Genomic DNA, 27,823 nt, shown 5'->3' on the forward strand with positions numbered 1-27,823 from the left:
ATGTCTTTATCTTGTGGACTGGATCGGAGGAAGATTTTAACAGCTTCATTGCATGTCTGAATGAGAATGACATTAATATAAGATTCACATCAGAGAAACACAGGGAAACTATTACCTTTCTTGACCACCAAATAAGTAAAAATGAGAGGGGGGGGGGGCATTACCACCAAGACATTCAGAAAACTCGCGTCCACCAATGGTCTCCTGCGGTGGGAGAGTTATCAGCCCGGTCCACTTCGGAGGGGGATACCCAAAGGTCAATTCCTACGTATTAAGAGGAATTGCTCCGACAATCAGGATTTTGTCATACAAGTCCATGACCTTAGGAGGAGGTTCCGCCAGAGGGGCTACCCGGGCGATGTACTGGATGGAGCATGGGAGCATGCGGCAGGATGCAGTCGCCATGATTTGTTACATCCATCACCTAGGGATATAATACCTGACATTCCGAGAATTATTGGTATGTTTGATAAAAGGTCAAATGCTGTACAGAGTATCCTCAGGAAACATTGGGGGATATTAAGAGCTGATCCCAAATTAAGGGACTTTATCCCACCAACCCCCAGAATCGCCTATATTAAGGGTAGATCCATTAAAGATCACCGGGTACATAGTTTCTATGACAAACCTAAACCACAGGGTACATGGTTAGACCGCAAACCGTGTGGCACATTCAGATGTGGAGATTGTAAATTCTGTCCATGGATTAGAAGGAAGAAATCATTTAAAAAAGGTACCAAGTCAGAGAGGGTGTACTTCATGAGAGATTTCGCCAACTGCAAAACTGAGGGAGTAGTGTACATGGCCACGTGCTCATGCCCACTGAACTACATCGGGAAAACTAAAAGAGAGTTACGTAGACGCGTAGGTGAACACCTTGGTGATATAAGGCATGAGAGAGACACCCTTGGCCAGACACATTAGGTTTTTCCACCAGAATGACCCAAAAGTGGTGTCATTCTGTGTCCTTCAGGTAGTGCGACAAAACCCACGGGGTGGGAATTTGAATAAACTTCTCCTACAGAAAGAATGCCAGTGGATATTTAGATTACGGACTCTTGTGACGGATGGCGTGAATGAACAGCAAAATTATTGCTGCTTTATCTGACTTAATGTCCATTATCATTAGCCAGAACCAAAACTGGTACTTAGATCCAGTTATTACATCATGTATTTTATTATTGTTATTGTTAATCCCCCCGCCCTTTTTCTTTTTCCTGCATCCCCTCCCATTTCCTTTATGCCCTAGGGGCACTGTATTCACTGGTTATGTACTTATTAGCAACCTGGCAGCCATGTGTGTGGCTAACGATGTATTATTGGTTTCACGGCATGAAATAGCGCTGTCCTATATCAGCAATTATACTGTACCCAGGTGCAGTTAATCTGGCCATCTAAATATTTTCTCCCCTATGTACGTGTCCATGTGTGAGGCGCACTGTGTTTCTAATAGTCAATCACCTGTGCTGATATATTATATTGGTATTTTTGCTATATACGCTGTGTAACGTGCTGTCACTGAATTCATGATGGTTCTGATACTGTATTATCATGATTCTCAGCCGCCTGTGTACCACATTGCAGCAGATAAGTACAAGGTTTTAGTTTTTTTTGGGGGGAGGGGGCTTATATCTTTTTTGTGTGTGTCCCTATCTGGTTATCTAACAATCTATGGGAATATATATATATATATATATATATATATATATATATATATATATATATATATATATATATATATATATATATATATATGTGGTACTGTGATGTGCAATCACATTTGCTGAAATATTTATCCAACAGTGTCATGCATGTTGGCACTGTATACATTTGTTGGAACATCTATGAGAGTTATTTTGTGTTAGCACCAATCAATCCCTGCTCAACAAATGGGGTGAGGATTATCAAGTTAGTATAAATCATAGTGCTGCTATAGTACCTAGACACCAATAACCTCTGTGATTTATATACCTTATACAACCCCTGGCAAAAATTATGGAATCACCGGCCTTGGAGGATGTTCATTCAGTTGTTTAATTTTGTAGAAAAAAAGCAGATCACAGACATGGCACAAAACTAAAGTCATTTCAAATGGCAACTTTCTGGCTGTAAGAAACACTAAAAGAAATCAAGAACAAAAATGTGGTCGTCAGTAATGGTTACTTTTTTATCCAGGCATAGGGGGAAATTATGGAATCGCTCAATTCTGAGGAAAAAATATGGAATCATGAAAAACAAACAGAAAAAAAAACCTCTAACACATCACTAGTATTTTGTTGCACCACCTCTGGCTTTTATTACAGCTTGCAGTCTCTGAGGCATGGACTTAATGAGTATCACACAGGACTCTTCATCAATCTGGCTCCAACTTTCTCTGATTGCTGTTGCCAGATCAGCTTTGCAGGTTGGAGCCTTGTCATGGACCATTTTCTTCAACTTCCACCAAAGATTTTCAATTGGATTGAGATCCGGACTATTTGCAGGCCATGACATTGACCTTATGTGTCTTTTTGCAAGGAATGTTTTCACAGTTTTTGCTCTATGGCAGGATGCATTACCAACTTGAAAAATGATTTCATCATCCCCAAACATCCTTTCAATTGATGGGATAAGAAAAGTGTCCAAAATATCAACATAAACTTGTGCATTTATTGAAGATGTAATGATAGCCATCTCCCCAGTGCTTTTTCCTGACATGCAGCCCCATATGTTATGATCCTAGTGGCAAGGATCGCAAGTCGGACTAGCTAAGTAACTAAACAGACTACAAACTCTGGGGAAGTGGTAACTGAATTGACCGCAACCTGATCCTATCCGCACACAACTATAGGTAGCCGTGGAACGTTACCTGAAAATCCTAGACGTCTCTTCATGGCCTGAGAAACTGACTATTCCTAGAGGGAACGAAAGTCCTCCCTTGCCTCAGTGAAATGACCCCAAAGATATAGAATAGCCCCCCACAAATATTAACGGTGAGTTAAGGGGAAAGCACAAACGCAGAGATGAAATTAGATTTAGCAAATGAGGCCCGCTAACACTAGATAGCAGAAAATAGAAAGGGAACTGTGCGGTCAATTAAAAACCCTATTCAAAATATCCACGCAGAGATTGCTCGAGCCCCCGCACCAACTAACGGTGCGGGGGAAGCAACTCTGTACCCCAGAGCTTACCAGCAGCAAGAAATCACATATTAGCAAGCTGGACTAAACTCATCATACACAGAAATCATATTGCAGACTGATGAGCAAAAAATAATTAAACAGAACTTAGCTTCTCCTGAAGAGACTGAAACCGAAGATAATCAGGAGTAATCAGAATAGCACTGAATACATTGACAGCCGGCAACAAGTAGAAGTGAAACAGAGCTAAATATGAAACTCCCAAGTGAATAACGAGGCAGCTGATCCAGCCACAGACCCGCAGAATGACAAAAAGAGCCACCAGAGGGAGCCCAAAACAAAAGTCACACAATATCACCTGTGACCACAAGAGGGAGCCTGAAAACAGAGTTCACAACAGTACACCCCCTTTGAGGAGGGGTCACCGAACCCTCATCAAAACCCCCAGGGCGATCAGGGTGAGCCACATGGAAGGCACGAACCAAATCGGCCGCATGAACATCAGAGGCGACAACCCAGGAATTATCCTCCTGACCATAGCCCTTCCACTTAACCAAATACTGAAGCCTCCGTCTAGAAATACGAGAATCCAAGATCTTCTCCACCACGTATTCCAATTCTCCCTCAACCAGCACAGGGGCAGGAGGCTCAACCGGAGGAACCACAGGCACCACATACCTCCGCAACAACGACCGATGGAACACATTATGAATAGCAAACGATGCTGGGAGGTCCAAACGAAATGACACAGGGTTAAGGACTTCCAAAATCTTATAAGGACCGATAAACCGAGGCTTGAACTTAGGAGAGGAGACCTTCATAGGAACAAAGCGAGAAGACAACCACACCAAATCCCCAACGTGAAGTCGGGGACCCACACAGCGACGGCGGTTGGCAAAGCGCTGAGCCTTCTCTTGTGACAGCTTCAAATTGTCCACCACATGATTCCAAATCTGATGCAACCTATCCACCACAACATCCACTCCAGGACAGTCAGAAGGCTCCACCTGACCCGAGGAAAAACGAGGATGAAACCCCGAATTACAAAAAAAAGGAGAAACCAAAGTAGCAGAACTAGCCCGATTATTAAGGGCAAACTCGGCCAATGGCAAAAAAGTCACCCAGTCGTCCTGATCAGCAGAAACAAAACATCTTAAATAGGTTTCCAAGGTCTGATTAGTTCGCTCGGTTTGGCCATTTGTCTGAGGATGGAAGGCCGACGAAAAAGACAAATCAATGCCCATCTTAGCACAAAAGGTCCGCCAAAATCTAGACACAAACTGGGATCCTCTGTCGGAAACAATATTTTCAGGGATCCCGTGCAAACGAACCACATTTTGAAAAAACAGCGGAACCAACTCGGAGGAGGAAGGCAACTTAGGCAAGGGCACCAAATGGACCATCTTAGAAAAACGATCACACACCACCCAGATGACAGACATTCTCTGAGAGACAGGGAGATCTGAAATAAAATCCATGGAAATGTGCGTCCAAGGCCTCTTCGGGACAGGCAAAGGTAACAGCAAACCACTGGCACGAGAACAGCAAGGCTTAGCCCGAGCACAAATTCCACAAGACTGCACAAAGGAATGCACATCCCGCGACAAGGAAGGCCACCAAAAGGACCTGGCCACCAAATCTCTGGTACCAAATATTCCAGGATGGCCCGCCAACACCGAAGAATGAACCTCGGAAATAACTCTACTGGTCCATCTATCCGGGACAAACAGTCTCTCCGGTGGACAACGGTCAGGTCTATCCGCCTGAAACTCCTGCAGCACTCGTCGCAAATCTGGGGAGATGGCAGACAAAATCACCCCTTCTCTGAGGATACCAGCCGGCTCTGAATCTCCAGGAGAGTCAGGCACAAAACTCTTAGAAAGAGCATCAGCCTTTACATTCTTCGAACCAGGCAGGTACGAGACCACGAAATCAAAACGAGAGAAAAACAATGACCAACGAGCCTGTCTAGGATTCAGCCGCTTGGCCGACTCGAGATAAATCAGATTCTTGTGATCAGTCAAGACCACCACACGATGCTTAGCTCCCTCGAGCCAATGTCGCCACTCCTCAAATGCCCACTTCATAGCCAACAACTCCCGATTACCGACATCATAATTCCGCTCGGCAGGCGAAAACTTTCTTGAAAAGAAAGCACATGGCTTCATCACAGAGCCATCGGAGCTTCTCTGCGACAAAACAGCCCCCGCTCCAATCTCGGAAGCATCAACCTCGACCTGGAAAGGAAGAGACACATCTGGCTGACATAAGACCGGAGCCGAAGAAAACCGGCGCTTCAGCTCCCGAAAGGCCTCCACAGCCGCAGGAGACCAATTAGTAACATCAGAACCTTTCTTGGTCAAATCCGTCAAAGGCTTAACAACACCAGAAAAATTAGCGATGAAGCGACGGTAAAAATTTGCAAAACCCAACAACTTCTGAAGACTCTTAACAGATGTAGGCTGCGTCCAGTCATGAATAGCCTGAACCTTGACTGGGTCCATCTCAATAGTAGAAGGAGAAAAAATGAAACCCAAAAAAGAAACCTTCTGGACTCCAAAAAGACATTTTGAGCCCTTCACAAATAAAGCATTGGCACGCAGGACCTGAAACACCATCCTGACCTGCTTAACATGGGACTCCCAATCATCAGAAAAAAAACAGAATATCATCCAGATACACAATCATAAATTTATCCAGATATTCGCGGAAGATGTCGTGCATAAAGGACTGAAAGACAGAAGGAGCGTTAGAAAGTCCAAAAGGCATCACCAAGTACTCAAAATGGCCTTCGGGCGTATTAAATGCAGTTTTCCATTCATCACCCTGCTTAATACGCACAAGGTTATACGCACCACGAAGATCTATCTTGGTGAACCAACTAGACCCCTTAATGCGAGCAAACAGATCAGATAACCATGGCAAAGGATACTGAAATTTGACCGTGATTTTATTTAGAAGGCGATAATCAATACAAGGTCTCAGGGAACCATCCTTCTTAGCCACAAAAAAGAACCCCGCACCAAGAGGGGAGGAGGAGGGGCGAATAAGTCCTTTCTCCAAAGACTCCTTTATATAACTCCGCATGGCAGCATGCTCCGGCACTGACAAATTGAAAAGTCGTCCCTTAGGAAACTTACTACCAGGAATCAAATTTATAGCACAATCACAATCCCTATGAGGAGGTAGAGAACTGAGTTTGGGCTCATCAAAAACATCCTGGTAGTCTGACAAAAACGCAGGGACTTCAGAAGGAGTGGATGAAGCAATTGACACCACAGGAGCGTCGCTATGAATTCCCTGACAACCCCAACTTGACACAGACATTGCTTTCCAATCCAGGACTGGATTATGAGTCTGCAACCATGGCAGACCCAACACGACAACATCATGCAAATTATGCAGTACAAGAAAGCGAATCACCTCCTGATGAACAGGAGTCATGCACATGGTCACTTGTGTCCAGTACTGAGGTTTATTCGTAGCCAATGGTGTAGCATCAATTCCCCTTAGTGGAATAGGGAATTTTAAAGGCTCCAAAACAAAACCACAGCGCCTGGCAAATGACAAATCCATCAGACTCAGGGCAGCACCTGAATCTACAAAAGCCATAACCGGGTAAGATGACAGGGAACAAATCAGGGTAACAGACAAAATGAACTTAGGCTGTAAAGTACCGATGGTGACAGATTTATCAACCTTTTTTCTGCGCTTAGAGCATGCTGAGATAACATGAGCTGAGTCACCACAGTAAAAGCACAACCCATTTTGCCGTCTATAATTTTGCCGTTCACTTCTGGTCAGAATTCTATCACATTGCATAGACTCAGGTGTCTGTTCAGAAGACACCGCCAAATGGTGCGCAGGTTTGCGCTCCCGCAAACGCCGATCAATCTGAATGGCCAGAGTCATTGACTCATTCAGACCTGCAGGCGTAGGGAACCCCACCATGACATTCTTAATGGCTTCAGAAAGACCTTTTCTGAAATCTGCAGCCAGGGCACACTCATTCCACTGAGTAAGCACCGACCATTTCTGAAATTTCTGGCAGTACACCTCTGCTTCATCTTGCCCCTGAGAGAGGGCCAACAACACTTTTTCAGCCTGGTTCTCAAGATTAGGTTCCTCATAGAGCAATCCAAGGGCCAGAAAAAACGCATCCACACTAAGCAATGCAGGATCCCCTGGCGCCAATGCAAAGGCCCAATCTTGAGGGTCACCACGCAAGAAAGAAATAATAATTTTAACTTGCTGAACGGAATCACCAGAGGAACGAGGTTTCAAAGAAAGAAACAATTTACAATTGTTCCTATAATTCAGGAACCTAGATCTATCTCCAGAAAACAACTCCAGAATAGGTATTCTAGGCTCTGACATAGGACTGTGAACAACAAAATCCTGAATACTTTGTACCCTTGCAGCAAGATGATCTACACTGGAGGCCAAACTCTGGATATCCATATCAGCAGCTGAACTCAGAGCCACACCAAGATTAAGAGGAGGAGAGAAGCTAGACACACAGCAGCTAGACACACGGCAGCAAAAAAAAAAAAAAATTTCTCAAGGCTTCTTTTCTCCTGCTTCTGCCATGCAATTAACACTTTACTGGCCGGCTGTACTGTTATGATCCTAGTGGCAAGGATCGCGAGTCGGACTAGCTAAGTAACTAAACAGACTACAAACTCTGGGGAAGTGGTAACTGAATTGACCGCAACCTGATCCTATCCGCACACAACTATAGGTAGCCGTGGAACGTTACCTGAAAATCCTAGACGTCTCTTCACGGCCTGAGAAACTGACTATTCCTAGAGGGAGCGAAAGTCCTCCCTTGCCTCAGTGAAATGACCCCAAAGATATAGAATAGCCCCCCACAAATATTAACGGTGAGTTAAGGGGAAAGCACAAACGCAGAGATGAAATTAGATTTAGCAAATGAGGCCCGCTAACACTAGATAGCAGAAAATAGAAAGGGAACTGTGCGGTCAATTAAAAACCCTATTCAAAATATCCACGCAGAGATTGCTCGAGCCCCCGCACCAACTAACGGTGCGGGGGAAGCAACTCTGTACCCCAGAGCTTACCAGCAGCAAGAAATCACATATTAGCAAGCTGGACTAAACTCATCATACACAGAAATCATATTGCAGACTGATGAGCAAAAAATAATTAAACAGAACTTAGCTTCACCTGAAGAGACTGAAACCGAAGATAATCAGGAGTAATCAGAATAGCACTGAATACATTGACAGCCGGCAAAAAGTAGAAGTGAAACAGAGCTAAATATGAAACTCCCAAGTGAATAACGAGGCAGCTGATCCAGCCACAGACCCGCAGGATAACAAACAAAGCCACCAGGGGGAGCCCAAGACAAAAGTCACACAATACCACCTGTGACCACAAGAGGGAGCCTGAAAACAGAGTTCACAACACCCATATCATCAATGACTGTGGAAATTTGCATGTTCTCTTCAGGCAGTCATCTTTATAAATCTCATTGGAACGGCACCAAACAAAAGTTCCAGCATCATCACCTTGCCCAATGCAGATTCGCGATTCATCGCTGAATATGACTTTCATCCAGTCATCCACAGTCCACGATTGCTTTTCCTTAGCCGTAACCTTGTTTTTTTCTGTTTAGGTGTTAATGATGGCTTTCGTTTTGCTTTTCTGTATGTAAATCCCATTTCCTTTAGGCGGTTTCTTACAGTTCGGTCACAGACGTTGACTCCAGTTTCCACCCATTCGTTCCTCATTTGTTTTGTTGTGCATTTCCCGTTTTGGAGACATATTGCTTTAAGTTTCTGGTCTTGATGCTTTGATGTCTTCCTTGGTCTACCAGTATGTTTGTCTTTAACAACCTTCCCATGTTGTTGTATTTGGTCCAGATTTTAGACACAGCTCACTGTGAACAACCAACATTATATGCAACATTGCGCGATGATTTACCCTCTTTTAAGAGTTTGATAATTCTCTCCTTTGTTTCAATTGACATCTCTCGTGTTGGAGCCGAGATTCATGTCAGTGTACATGGTGCAACAGCTCTCCAAGGTGTGATCACTCCTTTTTAGATGCAGACTAACGAGCAGATCTAATTTGATGCAGGTGTTATTTTTGGGTATGAAAATTTACAGGGAGATTCCATAATTTTTTCCTCAGAATTGAGTGATTCCATAAATTTTCCCCTATACTTGGCTAAAAAAAGTAACCATTGCTGACTACCACATTTTTTGTTCTTGATTTCTTTTAGTGTTTCTTAAAGCCAGAAAGTTGCCATTTTAAATTACTTTAGTTTTGTGCCATGTCTGTGAGATCTGCTTTTTTTATCTACAAAATTAAACAACTGAATGAACATTCTCCAAGGCCGGTGATTACAAAATTTTTGCCAGGGGTTGTATGTATCAGCTATGAGTGGTTAAGATTGATTGGACTGTCCCTTTTATTTACATTCATATATCCTTACCCTTTTGCTGGCTCTATATATACTTTATGCATATACTATCCCAGCATTGCATCACACAGTCAATTCAGGCCGTCTGGCCCTCTGTTTCTGACTTTAAGTCTTATAGGGTTAATTAGTCGAGAGGGCGCGCATCTCGTCTTTCTTAGGGTGCCAACCTCCGCACCTAGGTAGGTGCCCATATAGATTGGTGTCTAGGGACAGGTCACTCATTTCTACACATCGGCTGAGTGTGTGTTTATATATATATATATATATATATATATATATACACATATATATACATATATATATATGTACTATTGATAGAGGTAGTTTTTTAGCATCTTGAAATTATCGTATATCAGTTTATTAGAGAGTATAGGAGATTTATCAGTGTTTCTTTCCCTATTATTTCACAGCCCATTGTATTGAGGCATTTCTAGTTAGGGGGAATTTACTATTCGTGATTCTATTTTATTCATATGCATTAAAGGTTCTATTTTAATCGGTTTTTTTTGGTAAGCTGTGTAGATGCATCTAGTAAGTGATACCTGAAAATGCCAGTCATGGGATGGGAAAAAAAAATAATTTAACAGTTTATGGGACAGGTTTGGGGTCTATATTTAGTATATTTACCAAGAGGTTTTTATATTGGGATTTTGGTCTGGAGTCTGCATTTAGGGGGTCTGTTCTGGGGTTTGCATTTGTTTACTTACTACAAAGTCAGGGGTCTGAAAAAAAAAGTCTAGTCTACGGTCTGAAATTAGTTTGCGCTACTAAAGAGACAGGGGATCTCTGCAAAAGTGAGGAGCCAAAGATTTCTCGGGCACAAACTGCAGTTGTCAGGAGAAGTAGTCTTGGTGATCAGATGGAGAAGAAAACAAAAGCATACTCCTATAATTAGAGAAGAAGTCGCTTTTGGGTAATAGACTACAAACGAAACATATGTAGTCTAATCCTGCAGTCATATGATGGGTTACACTGGTATTTCTTCCCATAATGAGCGCTGATCATCGTTCTACCTGTCTATCTGCTCTAATTTAAGGTCCTTTCACATCGGCCAATGCAATCTGCAGCGATTGGTAATATCATCCTTTGACAGGTTGCACACTGTCTGTAGCACCTTCCCGGCTTTCCATCAATGATTATTTTAGGGACACGTGTAAATGATCCAATCAGCCAATGGACAAGCATTTTGCTCATTTGTGTGCTGATCGGTGGCACGCTTACGTCGTCCAATGATCGTGGATGAGTGTAAAGGGTCTTATACCCTATTCTGTCTTTTTTTTTTCTTGCTAATGTATAATAATGCTAATAGGAACCAGGACACTACCGGGAAATGGTAATAATGTGGAGAACAGCAACTAACACTTTACCATAAATACTTATTGCCATAAAGCCTAAACATGAACACCACAATGTGCACCATCCTGGGAGAGGTAAAGTGTTCACTTCTGCAAATCATTAACAGAAAACAAGAGACATTGTGCCACCTGGGACAGCACAGTCATGCAATAAATACTATTCAGTCTGTGACATGGCATGCCTGGTTAGTTGTGACCTCAGAATAGGAGGATGTTTTGCTTGAGTTGAGTGACTCAAACTTACCAGATGACATTTATCGCAACTTGCACCTTTAGAATGAGTTCAATATCGACTTGATAAGGAAAACCATAACACATAGTACTTGTAGAAAATGTCTTTAAAAAGGAAATTCCAGGCAAATTTATCTCCAGAAATGTCATAAATACAAGCATTGGCTAATTCTGTGACTTGGACTAATCCCTGATGTAAGGACCTAGAATACCGGTCAAAGGTTTGGACTCCTCTGTTCGAACTAAAGGCAGAAAAGTCACGAAGGAAGAGATATGCAAACAAGAAATAAAGAAACATGAAGCAAACCAGAATACATGATAACCCTTAGATTCCTCATAGTATCCTTGTTACTTAGATAATAGTTTTCCACCCTTTTGGCATTCTTTTTGGCTTCATCAGCTATCACCTGCAGTGGCCACCAATGAACAGTTCACCTCATGACGAGTTCATCTGTGGAATCACTGACCTTTAGAAAGTGTTTGAGACCATCGGGTGTGTTTTTCAGAGGCAGTGTTGGTACACAGATCCATATAGTGCTGAGCCCTATTCAATAACTGTTCTAAGCCAGAATACAGTGAAAAACACTCGACTAAGAGAAACAACAGCCATTATTATAAGACAAACAGGTTTGTGAATCTAGAAAATTGGTAAAACCTGGAAGGTATCCTTAAGTGCAGGCATAAAAGCCACCATTCACCATGATGAAACTTGCTCTAATGAGGATCACCCCAAGAAAAGAAGATCAAGAATTACTTCTGCTGCAGAGGATAAGTTCATCAGAGATACCAGCCTCAGAAACCACAAATATACAGCACCTCAGCTAACAACCCTCATAAATGATGCACAGACATCAAGAAATCTGTACAGTGGTCTGATGCGTCAAAATTACAGACTTTTGGTACCAACCACCACATTTTTGAGAGAAGCAGAACACGTGAGCGGATGGTTTCTACATGTGTGGTGCCCACAGTGAAGTATGGAAGAGAATGTGTGATAGTGTGTGGGTGCTTTGCTGGTGACACTGTTGGTGATTTATTTCAAAATCCATGACACACCCAATATTTCAAGAACAGCTTTCTGCAGCGGCGTGCCATCTCTCCTGGTTTGCACTTAGTGGAACCTTCAGTCGTGTTAAAGACAATGATCCAAAATGCTTCAAGGCTATTTAAGGACTATGTGACCAAGAAGCAGAGGAATGGAGGTGGTGTCAGATGATACAGCCTCCACAATCACCCCACTTTAAAGGGAATCGGTCACCCCGGGATGTGTTTAACATTTTAATCCGTAGAAGCATGAATTTGAAAAATTATGTTGATACAAGTAGGATCAAAGTAGATACTCTTGTGGGTTATCATGCCTCGAATAGTATTGTACAAATCCCGGTTAAAGGATCTTATCGGTATGTGGGGGGGAGAAAATGTCTCTTTTGCAAAATAATAGTACAAGGCCATATTGATTTTTCTTCCACAACCACAAGGGAAGTTTTTTGTAGTAAATCAAAGTTAAAACTGCAACTCTAATTTTGTGCTCTACTTGTTACAGTGTGACTGCAACCATCAATATGTCGGGCGGATGACACAAGCAGTTCACAATAGAATGAATGGTCACCGATACAATATACGGCAGTGAAAGTTGTTTGATTAAGGTTTCCCTTTGGTTGATTTTTTTTTTTATTTACTCTAATTATTATTTTTAGCAGTATTTTTTTTCTCTGGTTGTCATTTAAAAAAAAAAAATATATAAAAAAATGTTTTAGATTTGGGGTGTATTAAACTTGTGTTTAACATTGGTATTGTTAATTCTTTTCATCTTTCTGTTCTTAAGATGTGAGAAAAATGGACACCCCAAAAATATGCAAAAATTGGATCCCACACACACTGGTAAAGGAAAATAGAAATGGATTTGTATTTTGCATTTGAGAAAAAAAACAAAAAAAAAAACAACTGATCTGGGAATTCGGACAAAAACACTAAATAACCAGATGAAATAATAAAAATATCTAACCACAGCTGAGGGTTTGCAAGAATTGTGTCTGGTTCAGGCAAATCATACGAACATGGGGAAATCTTATCTAAGGGTTGCTCAGAGTGGACACAATTGGTGCAAACCCTCAGATCCCAAAAATTATTGGTCTGTAGAGGGATCCAGGGTCTGGACAACAATGTCGTTCTTCGCTGGCAGCAAACATTAATGATAAGAATTGAAATACAAGGTGTATTAGAAACAAGTCTAACTTTACATTACGTAGTGATTGGGGCTTCGATACATTAAACCGGTAAAGCTGTAGAGTTAGAGTTGTGTAACGTTCGCTCATTAAAACCAAATTACGTGAGATCGGCCCCGTTACAAAATAGAAGCTTTAGAAACCTGATAGTTCAGTATTACACAAGAGACAATAAATGACACAACATGTAGGACGACTATTACATCCTGAACAGGACACAATGCAAACAAACCCGAGCTCTCGAAACAATGGAGACTTCTATGTCAGGGAGATTTACAACTTGTCGTGGTACAAACCCACTTAAATAAACTTATTAAATCTTAAAGGTGTTTTCTAATGAAAACAATCGATCGGGCCAATCAATAACGTCAGGATTCCCCAAAAACCGGTCTCAGCATTCCTTATAACCGTAATTTTCTATTTTTTTTTTATCCTCACATTCCAAAAGCACAAACTTGTTTTATTTTGCTTTTGTTTATTCTGTCTTGTTACTTTTATTCTATGAGTTTTTACAATTATATGTATAGTAGAGTCTGCTCCGATGTCCAGTCCGGGACTCTGTGACAATTTTCACTTATTCCGGACTCCTCCGGTGTCTATGAAGCCCGGCATAAGTGAACACTCCCCTAGCCGTGCTGCCATGGAAGACCGGAATGGACACCAGATCAGAGCAATATAAATATTTTTTGATAAACTCTACTTTACTGTGTTTTTAACTTTTTCTATTTTTTTTTCACAATAATAGCACATTTCAAAGAAAAAAAAACATTTTTAGGCTTTTTTTTTTTAATGCAACAAAACATATTAAATATAATTATTTGGGGATAAAAGTAGATTTTTTAAAATATTTTTATGGTGGGAGGAAAAAGAAAAAGAAAAAAAAAACAACTGTTCCGATGTTTTATTTTCTTCTTTTACATTGTTCAATAATGAGTTAACTTTGGAACTTCCCAGCACCTGCATATATGTGCTGCCTGCCTAAAATCTATGAGCAGCCACAATGGCCTCCTGATTCTGTAGCTATCAGGTTATACCGCCTGGATCTAAGGCGGGAACATGTCTGTGTAATGCAGTCCTGCTGCTTATCTTACAGGTGCACTGACTTCACATGTGAAATCACCATGTTGGAAATGTTGGGAGGGGTGCAGGAACTGGAAAAAAACTGAGGAAAAAAAAAGGCAAATTAGACATCATTTCTCTCAAAAACCCACAAAATGGTCAGAACAAAATTGTTGGCACACAACTTTGATTCATGCACGAGATGCTCGTTCAAACTCACCCGTGGCAAGTAACATGTGTGAGCAATATGAAAATCACACCTGAAACTAAATAAAAGAGAGGAGAAGTTGACTCAATGTCACTAAGCATGGAGAAAAGAAAAAGGAGAAGAGAACTGTCTGAGGACTTGAGAACCAAAATTGTTGAACAATATCAACAATTTCAAGGTTACAAGTCCATCTCCTGAGATCTTGATGTTCCTTTGTCCATGGTGCATAACATAACCAAGAGGTTTACAACCCATGGCACTGTAGCTAATCTCCCTGGATGTGGATGGCAGTGATAAATTGATGAAAAGATGAAATACAGGATAGTCTGGATTGTGGATAAGCAGCCCCAATCAAGTTACAAAGAAATGAATGCTGTCCCGCAGGCTCAGGGTGCATCAGTGTCAGCGCAAACTTTCCGACGACATTTAAATGAAATGAAATGCTATGGCAGGAGACCCCGGAGGACCCAACTGCAGACACAGACATAAAAAGGCTAGACTGCAGATTGCCAAAATGTATGCAAGCTAAAATCCTTCTGGGAATGTATGGTCGACAGATGAGACCAAGATAGAGCTTTTTGGCAAAGCCCATCCTACTGTTTACCGAAAACAGAATGAGGCCTACAAAGAAAAGAACACCAAACCTACAGTCAAACATGGTGGAGATTCAAAGATTTTTGGAGTTGTTTTGCTGCCTCTGCCACTGGGTTTCTTGACTTTGTGCAAGATATCATGAAATCTGAAGATTACCAAAGGATTTTAGGTTGCAATGTAGTGCCCAGAGTCAGAAACCTGGGTTTGCATACTAGGTCATGGGTCTTCAGGATAATGACCCCAAATATACATCAAGAAGCACCCAGAAACGGATGGAAACAATGCCTCGATGACTTATGAAATGGCCAGCAATGAGTCTGGATCTAAATCTCATTGAACACCAAAGGAGAGATCTTAAAATTGCTGTTGGGAGAAGGCACCTTCACATATAAGAGACCTGGAGCAGCTTGCAATAGAAGAGTGCTCCAAAATTCCAGTTGAGAAGTGTAAGAAGCTTGTTGATGGTTATAGGAAGTGATTGATTGCAGTTATTTATTCCAAAGGGTGTGCAACCAAATATTAATTTGAGGATGCCAACAATTTTGTCCTGCCCATTTTGGGGGTTTCGTGTGAAATGGTGTCCAATTTGCCTTTTTTTCTCTCTGTCTTTTTGTGTTGTTCCAATACACAGAAAGGAAATAAACAAGTGTATAACAAAACATGTGTAATTGCAATAATTTTCTGGGAGTAATAGTTAATTTTCAGAAACCATTTTAAGGGTGCCAACACTTTCGACCATGACTGTATAGTTATGATTGCTTGGTTCAGATGATGGATTTTCCTGGTTCAGACCACAGCTCGTTTACTGACCATTCTCTTGTCTAACGTTTTTCTACCTTGTCTGCAATCCTGGTTCATACCCGGCTACCTGACCATTCCTGGTAGCCTGCACCACCGAGCAGCAGCAGCCAACCCCATGGCCCCAGTTTCTTATACAGGGGTTAAAGTGTGTACATCAGGGTAACCCCTGGGATCTTTTAAACATAGTGGCTGGCATTTTGGCGGTAGCCATTTTTAGAGCTGCCAGGTGTCTACGAATAGTGCCCCCAATTAGGATTCCAGCTACTGGACCAAATTTTCAATCATCAGGAGTGCATCTCTCCCCGACGAGCAAGATAAGACAACCCCTCTAATGGTAGTTGAGGGCACTTATGAGCACCGACTGAACCCAGTAAAGGGCGGTATGGCAGCTCACCCAAAATCTAATATGGGATGCACATATACATAGCTCCTAAGGTGAGCAGCTAAATATTCTGATTGCGCCCTTGATTTCCCTTTTTCTATTTTTGTGACATGAAATAATACTGATGCGACCATTCTCAGATACCAGCATTCTGAGGACTAGAAATATGGTCTATGCGTCAGGAACAATTGTACATATGATATGATCACAAGGTTATACTAGCCCACTAGAATAGCAGTAATCCTCAGGTGGGCACAGGCTCTAAAACAATATTAGCCCCAAAAGGTCCAATGGGAGACAAACTCCATTTGGAAGTGACTCTGGAGCCTGACATTTGCCACAGAGGTCTGGGCCTATGGTCTTGTGTATGCAATGATGGCAACAAGGATTATGATGCATTAAAAGTGGATGTGCACATGTTATACATAGATGGAGGGTCGACCCCCAGGATCATTCCTCTAGTCCTAGAATAATCAGCTGCACGACTACGCAACAACCGTGAATGGTTCTTTTATAGATCATAAAATAATGACACACTCAGGTTCTGCACTCACATTGTGTTCTCGAAGCAGATGGAAGGGCCGACCACATTGGCTGCTCCACTAATTATTTTGAAGGCAAAGTAGTCTGATGGACATTCTTTATCATTACCGCATTTTTTATTAAATTTTCTCAGGCCTACAAGATACAATACGGAGAGACATAGGTTAGGAAATGGTTCATGGTTTTTGACAAGACACAATTCATCTGGTCCTTGGACATACTACCCCAAAATAATTTCTTATGAACCATGGGTGGCATCGGTGGCACTGTGCCCATCAGTGAGGGCACTGTGGCTATCATGAAGGGCACTGTGGCTGTAGTGTGGGGCACTGTGGCTGGAGTATAGGGCACTAGCTGTAATGTGGGGCATTGTGGCTGGCGTATGGGGAACTGTGGCTGTAGGGGGGCATTGTTGCTGGAGTATGGGGCACTGGCTGTAATGTGGGGCACTGTGGCTGGTGCATGGGGCATTGTGGCTGGAGTATAGGGCACTGGCTGTAATGTGGGAAACTGTGGCTGGTGCATGGGGCAATGTGGCTGGAGTATGGGGCACTGTGGCTGGAGTATGGGGCACTGGCTGTAATGTGGGAAACTGTGGCTGGTGTATGGGGCACTGTGGCTGGAGTATAGGGCACTAGCTGTAATGTGGGGCATTGTGGCTGGCGTATGGGGAACTGTGGCTGTAGGGGGGCATTGTTGCTAGAGTATGGGGCACTGGCTGTAATGTGGGGCACTGTGGCTGGTGCATGGGGCATTGTGGCTGGAATATGGGGCACTGTGGCTGGAGTATGGGGCTCTGGCTGTAATGTGGGGCACTGTGGCTGTAGGGAGGGCATTGTTGCTGGAGTATGGGGCACTGGCAGTAATGTGGGGCACTGTGGTTGGCGTATGGGGCACTGTGGCAGTGGGGGGCATTGTTGCTGGAGTATGGGGCACTGGCTGTAATGTGGGGCACTGTGGCTGTAGGGGGGGCATTGTTGCTGGAGTATGGGGCATTGGCTGTAATGTGGGGCACTGTGGCTGGAGTATGGGACACTGGCTGTAATGTGGGGCACTGTGGCTGGTGTATGAGGCACTGTGGCTGTAGGGGGGGCACTGGTTGCAGGGGGGGCATTGTTTCTGGAGTATGGGGCACTGGCTGTAATGTGGGGCACTGTGGCTGGCGTATGGGGCACTGTGGCTGGCGTATAGGGCACTGTGGCTGTAGGGGGGGCATTGTTGTTGGAGTATGGGGCACTGGCTGTAATGTGGGGTACTGTGGCTGGCGTATGGGGCACTGTGGCTGTAATGTGGGGCACTGGCTGTATGTGGGGCACTGTGGCTATAGGGGGGGCATTGTGGCTAGAGTATGGGGCACTGTGCAGCCACAATGCCCCATACTCCAGCCAATATGGGGCACTGGGGCTGGCGTATGGGGCACTGTGGCTGTAGGGGGGGCATTGCTGCTGGCGTATGGGGCACTGGCTGTAATGTGGGGGATAGTGGATGGAGTATGGGGCACTGTGGCTGGAGTATGGAGCACTGGCTGGAGTATAGGGCACTGTGGCCGTAGGGGGGCATTGTTGCTGGAGTATGGGGCACTGGCTGTAATGTGGGGCACTGGCTGTAATGTGGGGCACTGTGGCTGGAGTATGGGGCACTGTGGTTGGAGTATGGGGCACTGTGGCTGTAGTGTGGGGCACTGTGGCTGTAGTGTGGGGCACTGTGGCTGTAGTATGGGGCACTGTGGCTGTAGTGTGGGGCACTGTGGCTGTAGTGTGGGGCACTGTGGCTGTAGTGTGGGGCACTGTGGCTGTAGTGTGGGACACTGTGGCTGTAGTGTGGGGCACTGGCTGTAATGTGGGGCACTGGCTGTAATGTGGGGCATTGTGGCTGGAGTATGGGGCACTGTGGTTGGAGTATGGGGCACTGTGGCTGTAGTGTGGGGCACTGTGGCTGTAGTGTGGGGCACTGTGGCTGTAGTGTGGGGCACTGGCTGTAGTGTGGGGCACTGTGGCTGTAGTGTGGGGCACTGTGGCTGTAGTGTGGGGCACTGTGGCTGTAGTGTGGGGCACTGTGGCTGGAGTATGGGGCACTGGCTGTAGTGTGGGGCACTGTGGCTGTAGTATGGGGCACTGGCTGTAGTGTGGGGCACTGTGGCTGGAGTATGGGGCACTGGCTGTAATGTGGGGCACTGGCTGTAATGTGGGGCACTGTGGCTGGAGTATTTGGCACTGGCTGTAATGTGGGGAATTGTGGCTGGAGTATGGGGCACTGTGGTTGGAGTATGGGGCACTGTGGTTGGAGTATGGGGCACTGTGGCTGTAGTGTGGGGCACTGTGGCTGTAGTGTGGGGCACTGTGGCTGTAGTGTGGGGCACTGTGGCTGTAGTATGGGGCACTGGCTGTAGTGTGGGGCACTGTGGCTGTAGTGTGGGGCACTGTGGCTGGAGTATGGGGCACTGGCTGTAGTGTGGGGCACTGTGGCTGTAGTGTGGGGCACTGTGGCTGTAGTATGGGGCACTGGCTGTAGTGTGGGGCACTGTGGCTGTAGTATGGGGCACTGGCTGTAGTATGGGGCACTGGCTGTAGTGTGGGGCACTGTGGCTGTAGTGTGGGGCACTGTGGCTGTAGTGTGGGGCACTGTGGCTGTAGTGTGGGGCACTGTGGCTGGAGTATGGGGCACTGGCTGTAGTGTGGGGCACTGTGGCTGTAGTGTGGGGCACTGTGGCTGGAGTATGGGGCACTGGCTGTAGTGTGGGGCACTGTGGCTGTAGTATGGGGCACTGGCTGTAGTGTGGGGCACTGTGGCTGTAGTGTGGGGCACTGTGGCTGGAGTATGGGGCACTGTGGCTGTAGTGTGGGGCACTGTGGCTGTAGTATGGGGCACTGGCTGTAGTGTGGGGCACTGTGGCTGTAGTGTGGGGCACTGTGGCTGTAGTGTGGGGCACTGGCTGTAGTGTGGGGCACTGTGGCTGTAGTGTGGGGCACTGTGGCTGGAGTATGGGGCACTGGCTGTAGTGTGGGGCACTGTGGCTGTAGTGTGGGGCACTGTGGCTGTAGTATGGGGCACTGGCTGTAGTGTGGGGCACTGTGGCTGTAGTATGGGGCAGTGGCTGTAGTGTGGGGCACTGTGGCTGTAGTGTGGGGCACTGTGGCTGGAGTATGGGGCACTGGCTGGAGTATGGGGCACTGTGGCTGGAGTATGGGGCACTGTGGCTGGAGTATGGGGCACTGTGGCTGGAGTGTGGGGCACTGTGGCTGGAGTGTGGGGCACTGTTGCTGTAGTGTGGGGCACTGTGGCTGTAATGTGGGGCACTGTGGCTGTAGTGTGGGGCACTGGCTGTAGTGTGGGGCACTGGCTGTAGTGTGGGGCACTGTGGCTGTAGTGTGGGGCACTGTGGCTGTAGTGTGGGGCACTGTGGCTGTAGTGTGGGGCACTGTGGCTGTAGTGTGGGGCACTGGCTGTAGTATGGGGCACTGGCTGTAGTGTGGGGCACTGTGGCTGTAGTGTGGGGCACTGTGGCTGTAGTGTGGGGCACTGTGGCTGTAGTGTGGGGCACTGTGGCTGGAGTATGGGGCACTGGCTGTAGTGTGGGGCACTGTGGCTGTAGTGTGGGGCACTGTGGCTGTAGTGTGGGGCACTGTGGCTGGAGTATGGGGCACTGGCTGTAGTGTGGGGCACTGTGGCTGTAGTGTGGGGCACTGTGGCTGGAGTGTGGGGCACTGGCTGTAGTGTGGGGCACTGTGGCTGTAGTATGGGGCACTGTGGCTGTAGTGTGGGGCACTGTGGCTGGAGTGTGGGGCACTGTGGCTGTAGTATGGGGCACTGTGGCTGTAGTATGGGGCACTGGCTGTAGTGTGGGGCACTGTGGCTGGAGTATGGGGCACTGGCTGTAGTGTGGGGCACTGTGGCTGTAGTGTGGGGCACTGTGGCTGTAGTATGGGGCACTGGCTGTAGTGTGGGGCACTGTGGCTGGAGTATGGGGCACTGGCTGTAGTGTGGGGCACTGTGGCTGGAGTATGGGGCACTGGCTGTAGTGTGGGGCACTGTGGCTGTAGTGTGGGGCACTGTGGCTGTAGTGTGGGGCACTGTGGCTGTAGTGTGGGGCACTGTGGCTGTAGTATGGGGCACTGGCTGTAGTGTGGGGCACTGTGGCTGTAGTGTGGGGCACTGTGGCTGGAGTATGGGGCACTGGCTGTAGTGTGGGGCACTGTGGCTGTAGTGTGGGGCACTGTGGCTGTAGTATGGGGCACTGGCTGTAGTGTGGGGCACTGTGGCTGTAGTATGGGGCACTGGCTGTAGTATGGGGCACTGGCTGTAGTGTGGGGCACTGTGGCTGTAGTGTGGGGCACTGTGGCTGTAGTGTGGGGCACTGTGGCTGTAGTGTGGGGCACTGTGGCTGGAGTATGGGGCACTGGCTGTAGTGTGGGGCACTGTGGCTGTAGTGTGGGGCACTGTGGCTGGAGTATGGGGCACTGGCTGTAGTGTGGGGCACTGTGGCTGTAGTATGGGGCACTGGCTGTAGTGTGGGGCACTGTGGCTGTAGTGTGGGGCACTGTGGCTGGAGTATGGGGCACTGTGGCTGTAGTGTGGGGCACTGTGGCTGTAGTATGGGGCACTGGCTGTAGTGTGGGGCACTGTGGCTGTAGTGTGGGGCACTGTGGCTGTAGTGTGGGGCACTGGCTGTAGTGTGGGGCACTGTGGCTGTAGTGTGGGGCACTGTGGCTGGAGTATGGGGCACTGGCTGTAGTGTGGGGCACTGTGGCTGTAGTGTGGGGCACTGTGGCTGTAGTATGGGGCACTGGCTGTAGTGTGGGGCACTGGCTGTAGTGTGGGGCACTGTGGCTGTAGTATGGGGCAGTGGCTGTAGTGTGGGGTACTGTGGCTGTAGTGTGGGGCACTGTGGCTGGAGTATGGGGCACTGGCTGGAGTATGGGGCACTGTGGCTGGAGTATGGGGCACTGTGGCTGGAGTATGGGGCACTGTGGCTGGAGTATGGGGCACTGTGGCTGGAGTGTGGGGCACTGTGGCTGGAGTGTGGGGCACTGTTGCTGTAGTGTGGGGCACTGTGGCTGTAATGTGGGGCACTGTGGCTGTAGTGTGGGGCACTGGCTGTAGTATGGGGCACTGGCTGTAGTGTGGGGCACTGTGGCTGTAGTGTGGGGCACTGTGGCTGTAGTGTGGGGCACTGTGGCTGTAGTGTGGGGCACTGTGGCTATAGTGTGGGGCACTGTGGCTATAGTGTGGGGCACTGTGGCTGTAGTATGGGGCACTGGCTGTAGTGTGGGGCACTGTGGCTGTAGTATGGGCACTGGCTGGAATATGGGGCACTGTGGCTGTAGTGTGGGGCACTGTGGCTGTAGTATGGGGCACTGGCTGTAGTGTGGGGCACTGTGGCTGTAGTATGGGGCACTGTGGCTGGAGTATGGGGCACTGTGGCTGTAGTATGGGGCACTGTGGCTGTAGTGTGGGGCACTGTGGCTGGAGTATGGGGCACTGGCTGTAGTGTGGGGCACTGTGGCTGTAGTGTGGGGCAGTTTGGTTGTAACGTGGGGCACTGTGATTAATATTTTATCAGTTCTATTTCAATACACAATTCTGTAAGGTGGTGCTGACAGCTGCCGTTACACATGTGGTTCCCAGTGACCGGCAAACTGAGTTTCAGTCTTGTCAAAAACAACATTTTTGCATGGAAATTGCTTAATCCTCCTCTCTCATGTTTCTTCCAGATCCTCCATATCCCAAATATACGCTAGTAGGTTAAGTGACTTGTTAGAAAATTGTTCCTAATGTGTATGCACGAAATCGGATAATTAGACTAGTTTCTGTACAACCCTGCGAAATTGAGTGTTAAAATACTGTATATAAGAAAAAAATATATTAATAAAACCCCAGTCCTAATTACAGGCGAAGCGGCCCCTAGACGTTACACCCCCCATAGATCTTACAAAGCTCACACGGGGGTGCTGCAGCTCTCGTTGGTGTGGTGGCATTGTGGATGACACTGTTATGGGGACACTTTGTTTGCATTTATTCTCATACAGAAGAACGCGTTCCTATCATAGATAATTAGGATTACGGTAGGTGACTCAGAATGTTTGAAGGAGGTTAATAGAATGTGACGGACATTACTTCACACTTACTCTTTTGATCTTTCACATTTTGTCCTGCAAGTGAAAGAAATAAATGAAGACCATTATAAATAATTGTATTTTAACATGTAAAATTACGTACGCAACTACAGGTACGGAAACAGGATCATCTCGAATCCCTGGGATGAACGCCACTTTCAAGTTAAAGAGTAATCCTCTTTTTACTTTCTATAAATCAATAGTACACGTGAAAATAAGACAGTATGTAATATATCTTATCAGAGAAATCGGCTTCTTTCTCCGCCTGGGCTGATCCTTCGTTCTCAAAATTCTCAATTCACCTTGCCTCATGACTGTCCCATTACCGAGAGAACTGGTAGTCAGTGCTCATACAAATCTATGGTGAAATCTTACAATCTGTGCCTCTGGCTCCACCTCCTCCATAGAATTTAACAAGCACCAACTGTCATCTACTTTCTCAGTAATGAATACAAATTTTACAGATTTTTTTCCCATGAATTGAGAATAAAGATCAGTTAAGGGGGAGAATGAAGCAAATTTCTGTAATAAGATATATTACAGAGTTGCTTATCTTAATGAGAACTATTGATTTATGTAATAAAATTTAAAATGATGTTTACTCTTTATCTAGAGTATGGTAGAACAGGGAGTTAATGGCTTCATGCCTTGCCATTCATTCATTTGTAAGTCACAGATCACACAAGCAGGAATTCCCAGATTCACACCGTTGTCACTGCATTGTATCTGCCAAGATGCCCATCAGTCAACTAGCCGGAATAGTGTCCGTCTGGTGTAGCAAGAGCCCACCAGGAACATTACCCTTTTTCACAAATGTACCTATGCTTCTGTATAACAAACTAGGCGGGATGCGGAGTGAACAATGAGATGCCTGTACATAAGGAATCAAATGTATTGGACCGACTACTGCTCATGATGGAAAAGTAAGTGATTTACTCCTGTACAGTGGCCTACCAGGGGATTCACCAGTTCCCCCGTGGGCCAGTCCGAGCCCGAGCCAGTAGCATTGCAATTTGGCCTTTTTCAATGAGTTTTTACGTCATATATCTATAGTTGTCATGAAAATCAGCAACTTTGTTTTATCTGATAAGATATTTTACAATGTCTTTCTCCTCCTGGATTGATCGTTCCATTCTCGATGTAAAATCTCTAAACCTTCAGCTTGGTAGATTTAGGCATGAACATTTCAGAATTCCGATATAGTGAATTATAAAAGAAATGTTCTCTATCCATCCATCCCTACTGTCTTTATTCTAATATACGGCTTACTTACCAAATAAATTCCGTAAGGAATGCGCTTCCCATTTCGCGAGATATATTTTTTCTGAAAAATACCACGTTAACAGCAGCGTGCACAAGATCGCCAAGATCCGTACTGCTCCTGAGCACAGAGAAGACGGGATCAGATTAAATACAGGTCGAGTGATCTCAACGATATTTTAGGAAGGAAAATGCAGCGGCAAACACTGAACATCACGTACGTGGGAGCCATGTTTTATTCTGTCTCCCGTCATTCTTCTCGCGCCTAATTGAGCACAAATGATATGACTGTTATACAGCAGGAAAATCGAAAACTGTGACTATTCCTGCACTGATGAATTACATAATGACTACTCATCTTGAAGATCTTCTTTCTTTAGAAGAATACCTGTTTTACCTATCGTTAAAGGGCAAATACTCCTTTTTCCTAGAGTTGCAAGATTTTCCAGTATTTAGAGCAGGTAACATTTTCTTTTCTTGACATGAGAAGAAAATAGAAATTTTTCTACCGTTACAGCTGTGAATATTTCCATTGACTTTTATATGGCTGAACTGTAGGTCCAGTTTTGTGCAAGTGTTGCATCATGCAAATGAAAAAAAAAAAAAGGAGGGTAGCTAAGTCTTCTATGGTCTCCATAATAGATGCAGTCATAGGTCAAATATCCTCCAAGTAAGGTCTTGCTCACACCACCGTATTTTCTTGTGATCCCGCAAAACATCGAACTGCACTCAGATGACATCAGAGCACAGTCCGATTTCCACAGACTGACAGAATAGAGATGATGGAGAAATGTTGTTCTCCATCTTTTCCTCACAGTGTGCTCCGATTCTCTCATCCAAGAAAATCAGATCACACTATACAGAAACACCGATCAAAGTTTGACAAGGCCCGTGAACATTTTTCCCAAAATAAATGTTAGGCTTACTGGTCAATAATTATCCTGGAAAGACCTGGAGACCTTTTTAACATGGGGCCCACATTAGCTTTGCGCCAGCTGCTTGGTTCAGCACCAGTGACTGGAGATTCTCTAAAAATTAGGTATGGAGGTCTAGAAATATCTGAGGCTTGATCAAATTAGTTTTAAATAACTTAATGTGGACTGTATCTACATTTAGTCAACTGAGTATATTAGATGTCATATCAAGGGCAATAGGATTCACCTCATCCGCCATTACTGGAGATGCCAGAAGTGCTGAGGTAAGAAGATGCTGCTCACATAGGTCTATACCCTGTCTATCTGATCTAATACTGAAGATATCAGGGGTGAGGAGGTAAGAAGAGGCTGCTCACACTGCTGTCCACCCTGTCTATCTGATCTAATACTGAAGATATCAGGGGTGAGGAGGTAAGAAGAGGCTGCTCACACTGCTGTCCACCCTATCTGATCTAATACTGAAGATATCAGGGGTGCTGAGGTAAGAAGAGGCTGCTCACACTGCTGTCCACCCTGTCCATATGATCTAATACTGGAGATACCAGGGGTGCTGAGGTAAGAAGAGGCTGCTCACACTGCTGTCCACCATGTCTATCTGATCTAATACTAGAGATACTAGGGGTGCTGAGGTAAGAAGAGGCCACTCACACAGCCACACACCATGTCTATCTGATATAATACTGGAAACACCAGGAGTGCGGAGGTAAGAAGAGGCTGCTCACACTGCTGTCCACCCTGTCTATCTGACCGAATACTGGAGATACCACGGGTGCTGAAGTAAGAAGAGGCTGCTCACACTGTTGTCCACTCTGTCTAGCTGATCGAATACTGAAGATACCAGAGGTGCTGAGGTAAGAAGATGCTGCTCATACTGCTGTCCACCCTGTCTATCTGATCTAATACCAGAAATACCAGGAGTGCTGAGGTAAGAAGAGGCTGCTCACACTGCTGTCCACCCTGTCTATCTGATCGAATACTGGAGATACCAGGAGTGCTGAGGTAAGAAGAGGCTGCTCACACTGTTGTCCACTCTGTTTAGCTGATCGAATACTGGAGATACCAGGAGTGCTGAGGTAAGAAGAGGCTGCTCAGGTAAGAAGATACTAGTCTTTTTCATAAAACAGCCAGAGCCCATTTCTCATCCAGAGTTTCTTCTTATGACAAACCCCTTAACAAGTCACTAGTTGTCTTAATAAGAAAGAGCAAGCGTGACTTGTGATACTGCCACCTGTTGGTTGCGCTTCGCATATCTAAGATATAAGGAGACATAACCAATTCCTGGGGAGAGACATTTTTGATTTACTCTAGACCTAAGCAAATTTGAGAAAACCAATTTTTCCTGTGCTTGCAGTAATAAATCTTACCTGTCCACCTCATATTGTTCCAGAAGGGAGGGTAGACCAGGAACGGAGTCTTTAATCTTCAGTGACCTGTAAAACCCCCCCCAAAAAAACAGCATAAATGTCTAATATTTTATGTCACATAGTATTGCTGATAAGTCACTTAGTTTAATGTAATTATATGCATTTTAAATGGTTTCCCCCTTTTCAAAAATATAGCAGTCACCGAGTGCAGTTTGTAGTAAAATCACCTTACCCGGGTCCGGTGCACATTTTCTGCCGCTTCTCCCGGGATCTGATATTGGCTGCAGCGCTGACATCGTGTCAATAGCGCGACAGCCAATATGTGATCTCAAGGACTCGGTCTACACGGTCGGAGCTGCTGAGATCACCGATTGCTGCCTATTGTCTTAAAGGGGACAACCCCTTTAATGTTAAAACCTAGTCCTGCACTGATGATCTCCTGCTGGTAAAACATTGTATTGAAACTGAGCAAGTGACACATAATTGAAATCAGACTCTCTGCCGCTACATCATGCTCTCAGATTAAATAGCCAAAACTTGAAGACATTAAGGCCTCCAAATGCATCACATTAAATCCACTGAACCTGACAATAGTCTGATGTTCATGGGGCCTCCTACAGATGATGAAGAGGATCAAGAGTTTTGGCCTTTCAATGGAGAAAATCTGATACCAAAGGAGTCTACTCTCATAGGTGACTCTCTTATTGAAAATGGAACAGTGCTCAGCCGAGCCAATAGTTCTTTTGTATGGGGAGAGTTGGGGTAGATAGCGATCGGCCAAACTATAGTTCAGCCGACAGCTTTCTAATGTGGATGGAGGCCTTCACGCTTTGGAATGTAAGTTCCTTGTGATGTTATTTGCATGCTGCATGATTGTATTATTTCTGTCATCGTTATAATGCAAAAAAAAGTCAACAGTCGGTTACTCATGCCACAGGTGGATTCTATCGGAGAGGAAAAAATTACGTACTTTTCTATTAACGTGCCTCCAGAGGTGGAGCTTCACTTTAAATTTATAATACGTCACCATTTGACAAGGGTTTGGCCAGATTGACTTTGATAAGTTATCAAAACAAATGAGCAATGAGTAAAATTACGCCAGTCATAAAGGAGGAAGACAGCTGTGATCGCTTCTATAAAATACCAACAAAACTTGTATGAGCTGATACCTGGCAGGTAACGAGCA

General features: G+C 45.2%; 1 protein-coding gene across 2 annotated transcripts in view; it reads right to left on the reverse strand.

Moving 5' to 3' along the window:
* The window catches only part of FAM3D (FAM3 metabolism regulating signaling molecule D), a 96,433-nt gene that overhangs the window by 12,689 nt on the left and 55,921 nt on the right, over positions 1-27,823 (reverse strand). For both annotated transcript variants that reach the window (XM_077278664.1, XM_077278663.1), the window contains 4 exons: positions 26,638-26,703; positions 24,352-24,459; positions 23,091-23,114; positions 16,977-17,100 (listed from right to left, as the gene is read on the reverse strand). In XM_077278664.1, the coding sequence (XP_077134779.1) occupies positions 16,977-17,100; positions 23,091-23,114; positions 24,352-24,459; positions 26,638-26,650 (269 nt within the window). In that variant the 5' untranslated portion in view covers positions 26,651-26,703. The remainder of the gene's footprint in view (positions 1-16,976; positions 17,101-23,090; positions 23,115-24,351; positions 24,460-26,637; positions 26,704-27,823) is intronic.

The sequence above is a fragment of the Ranitomeya variabilis genome, chromosome 8, assembly GCF_051348905.1.
Source record: "Ranitomeya variabilis isolate aRanVar5 chromosome 8, aRanVar5.hap1, whole genome shotgun sequence".
NCBI lineage: Eukaryota > Metazoa > Chordata > Amphibia > Anura > Dendrobatidae > Ranitomeya > Ranitomeya variabilis.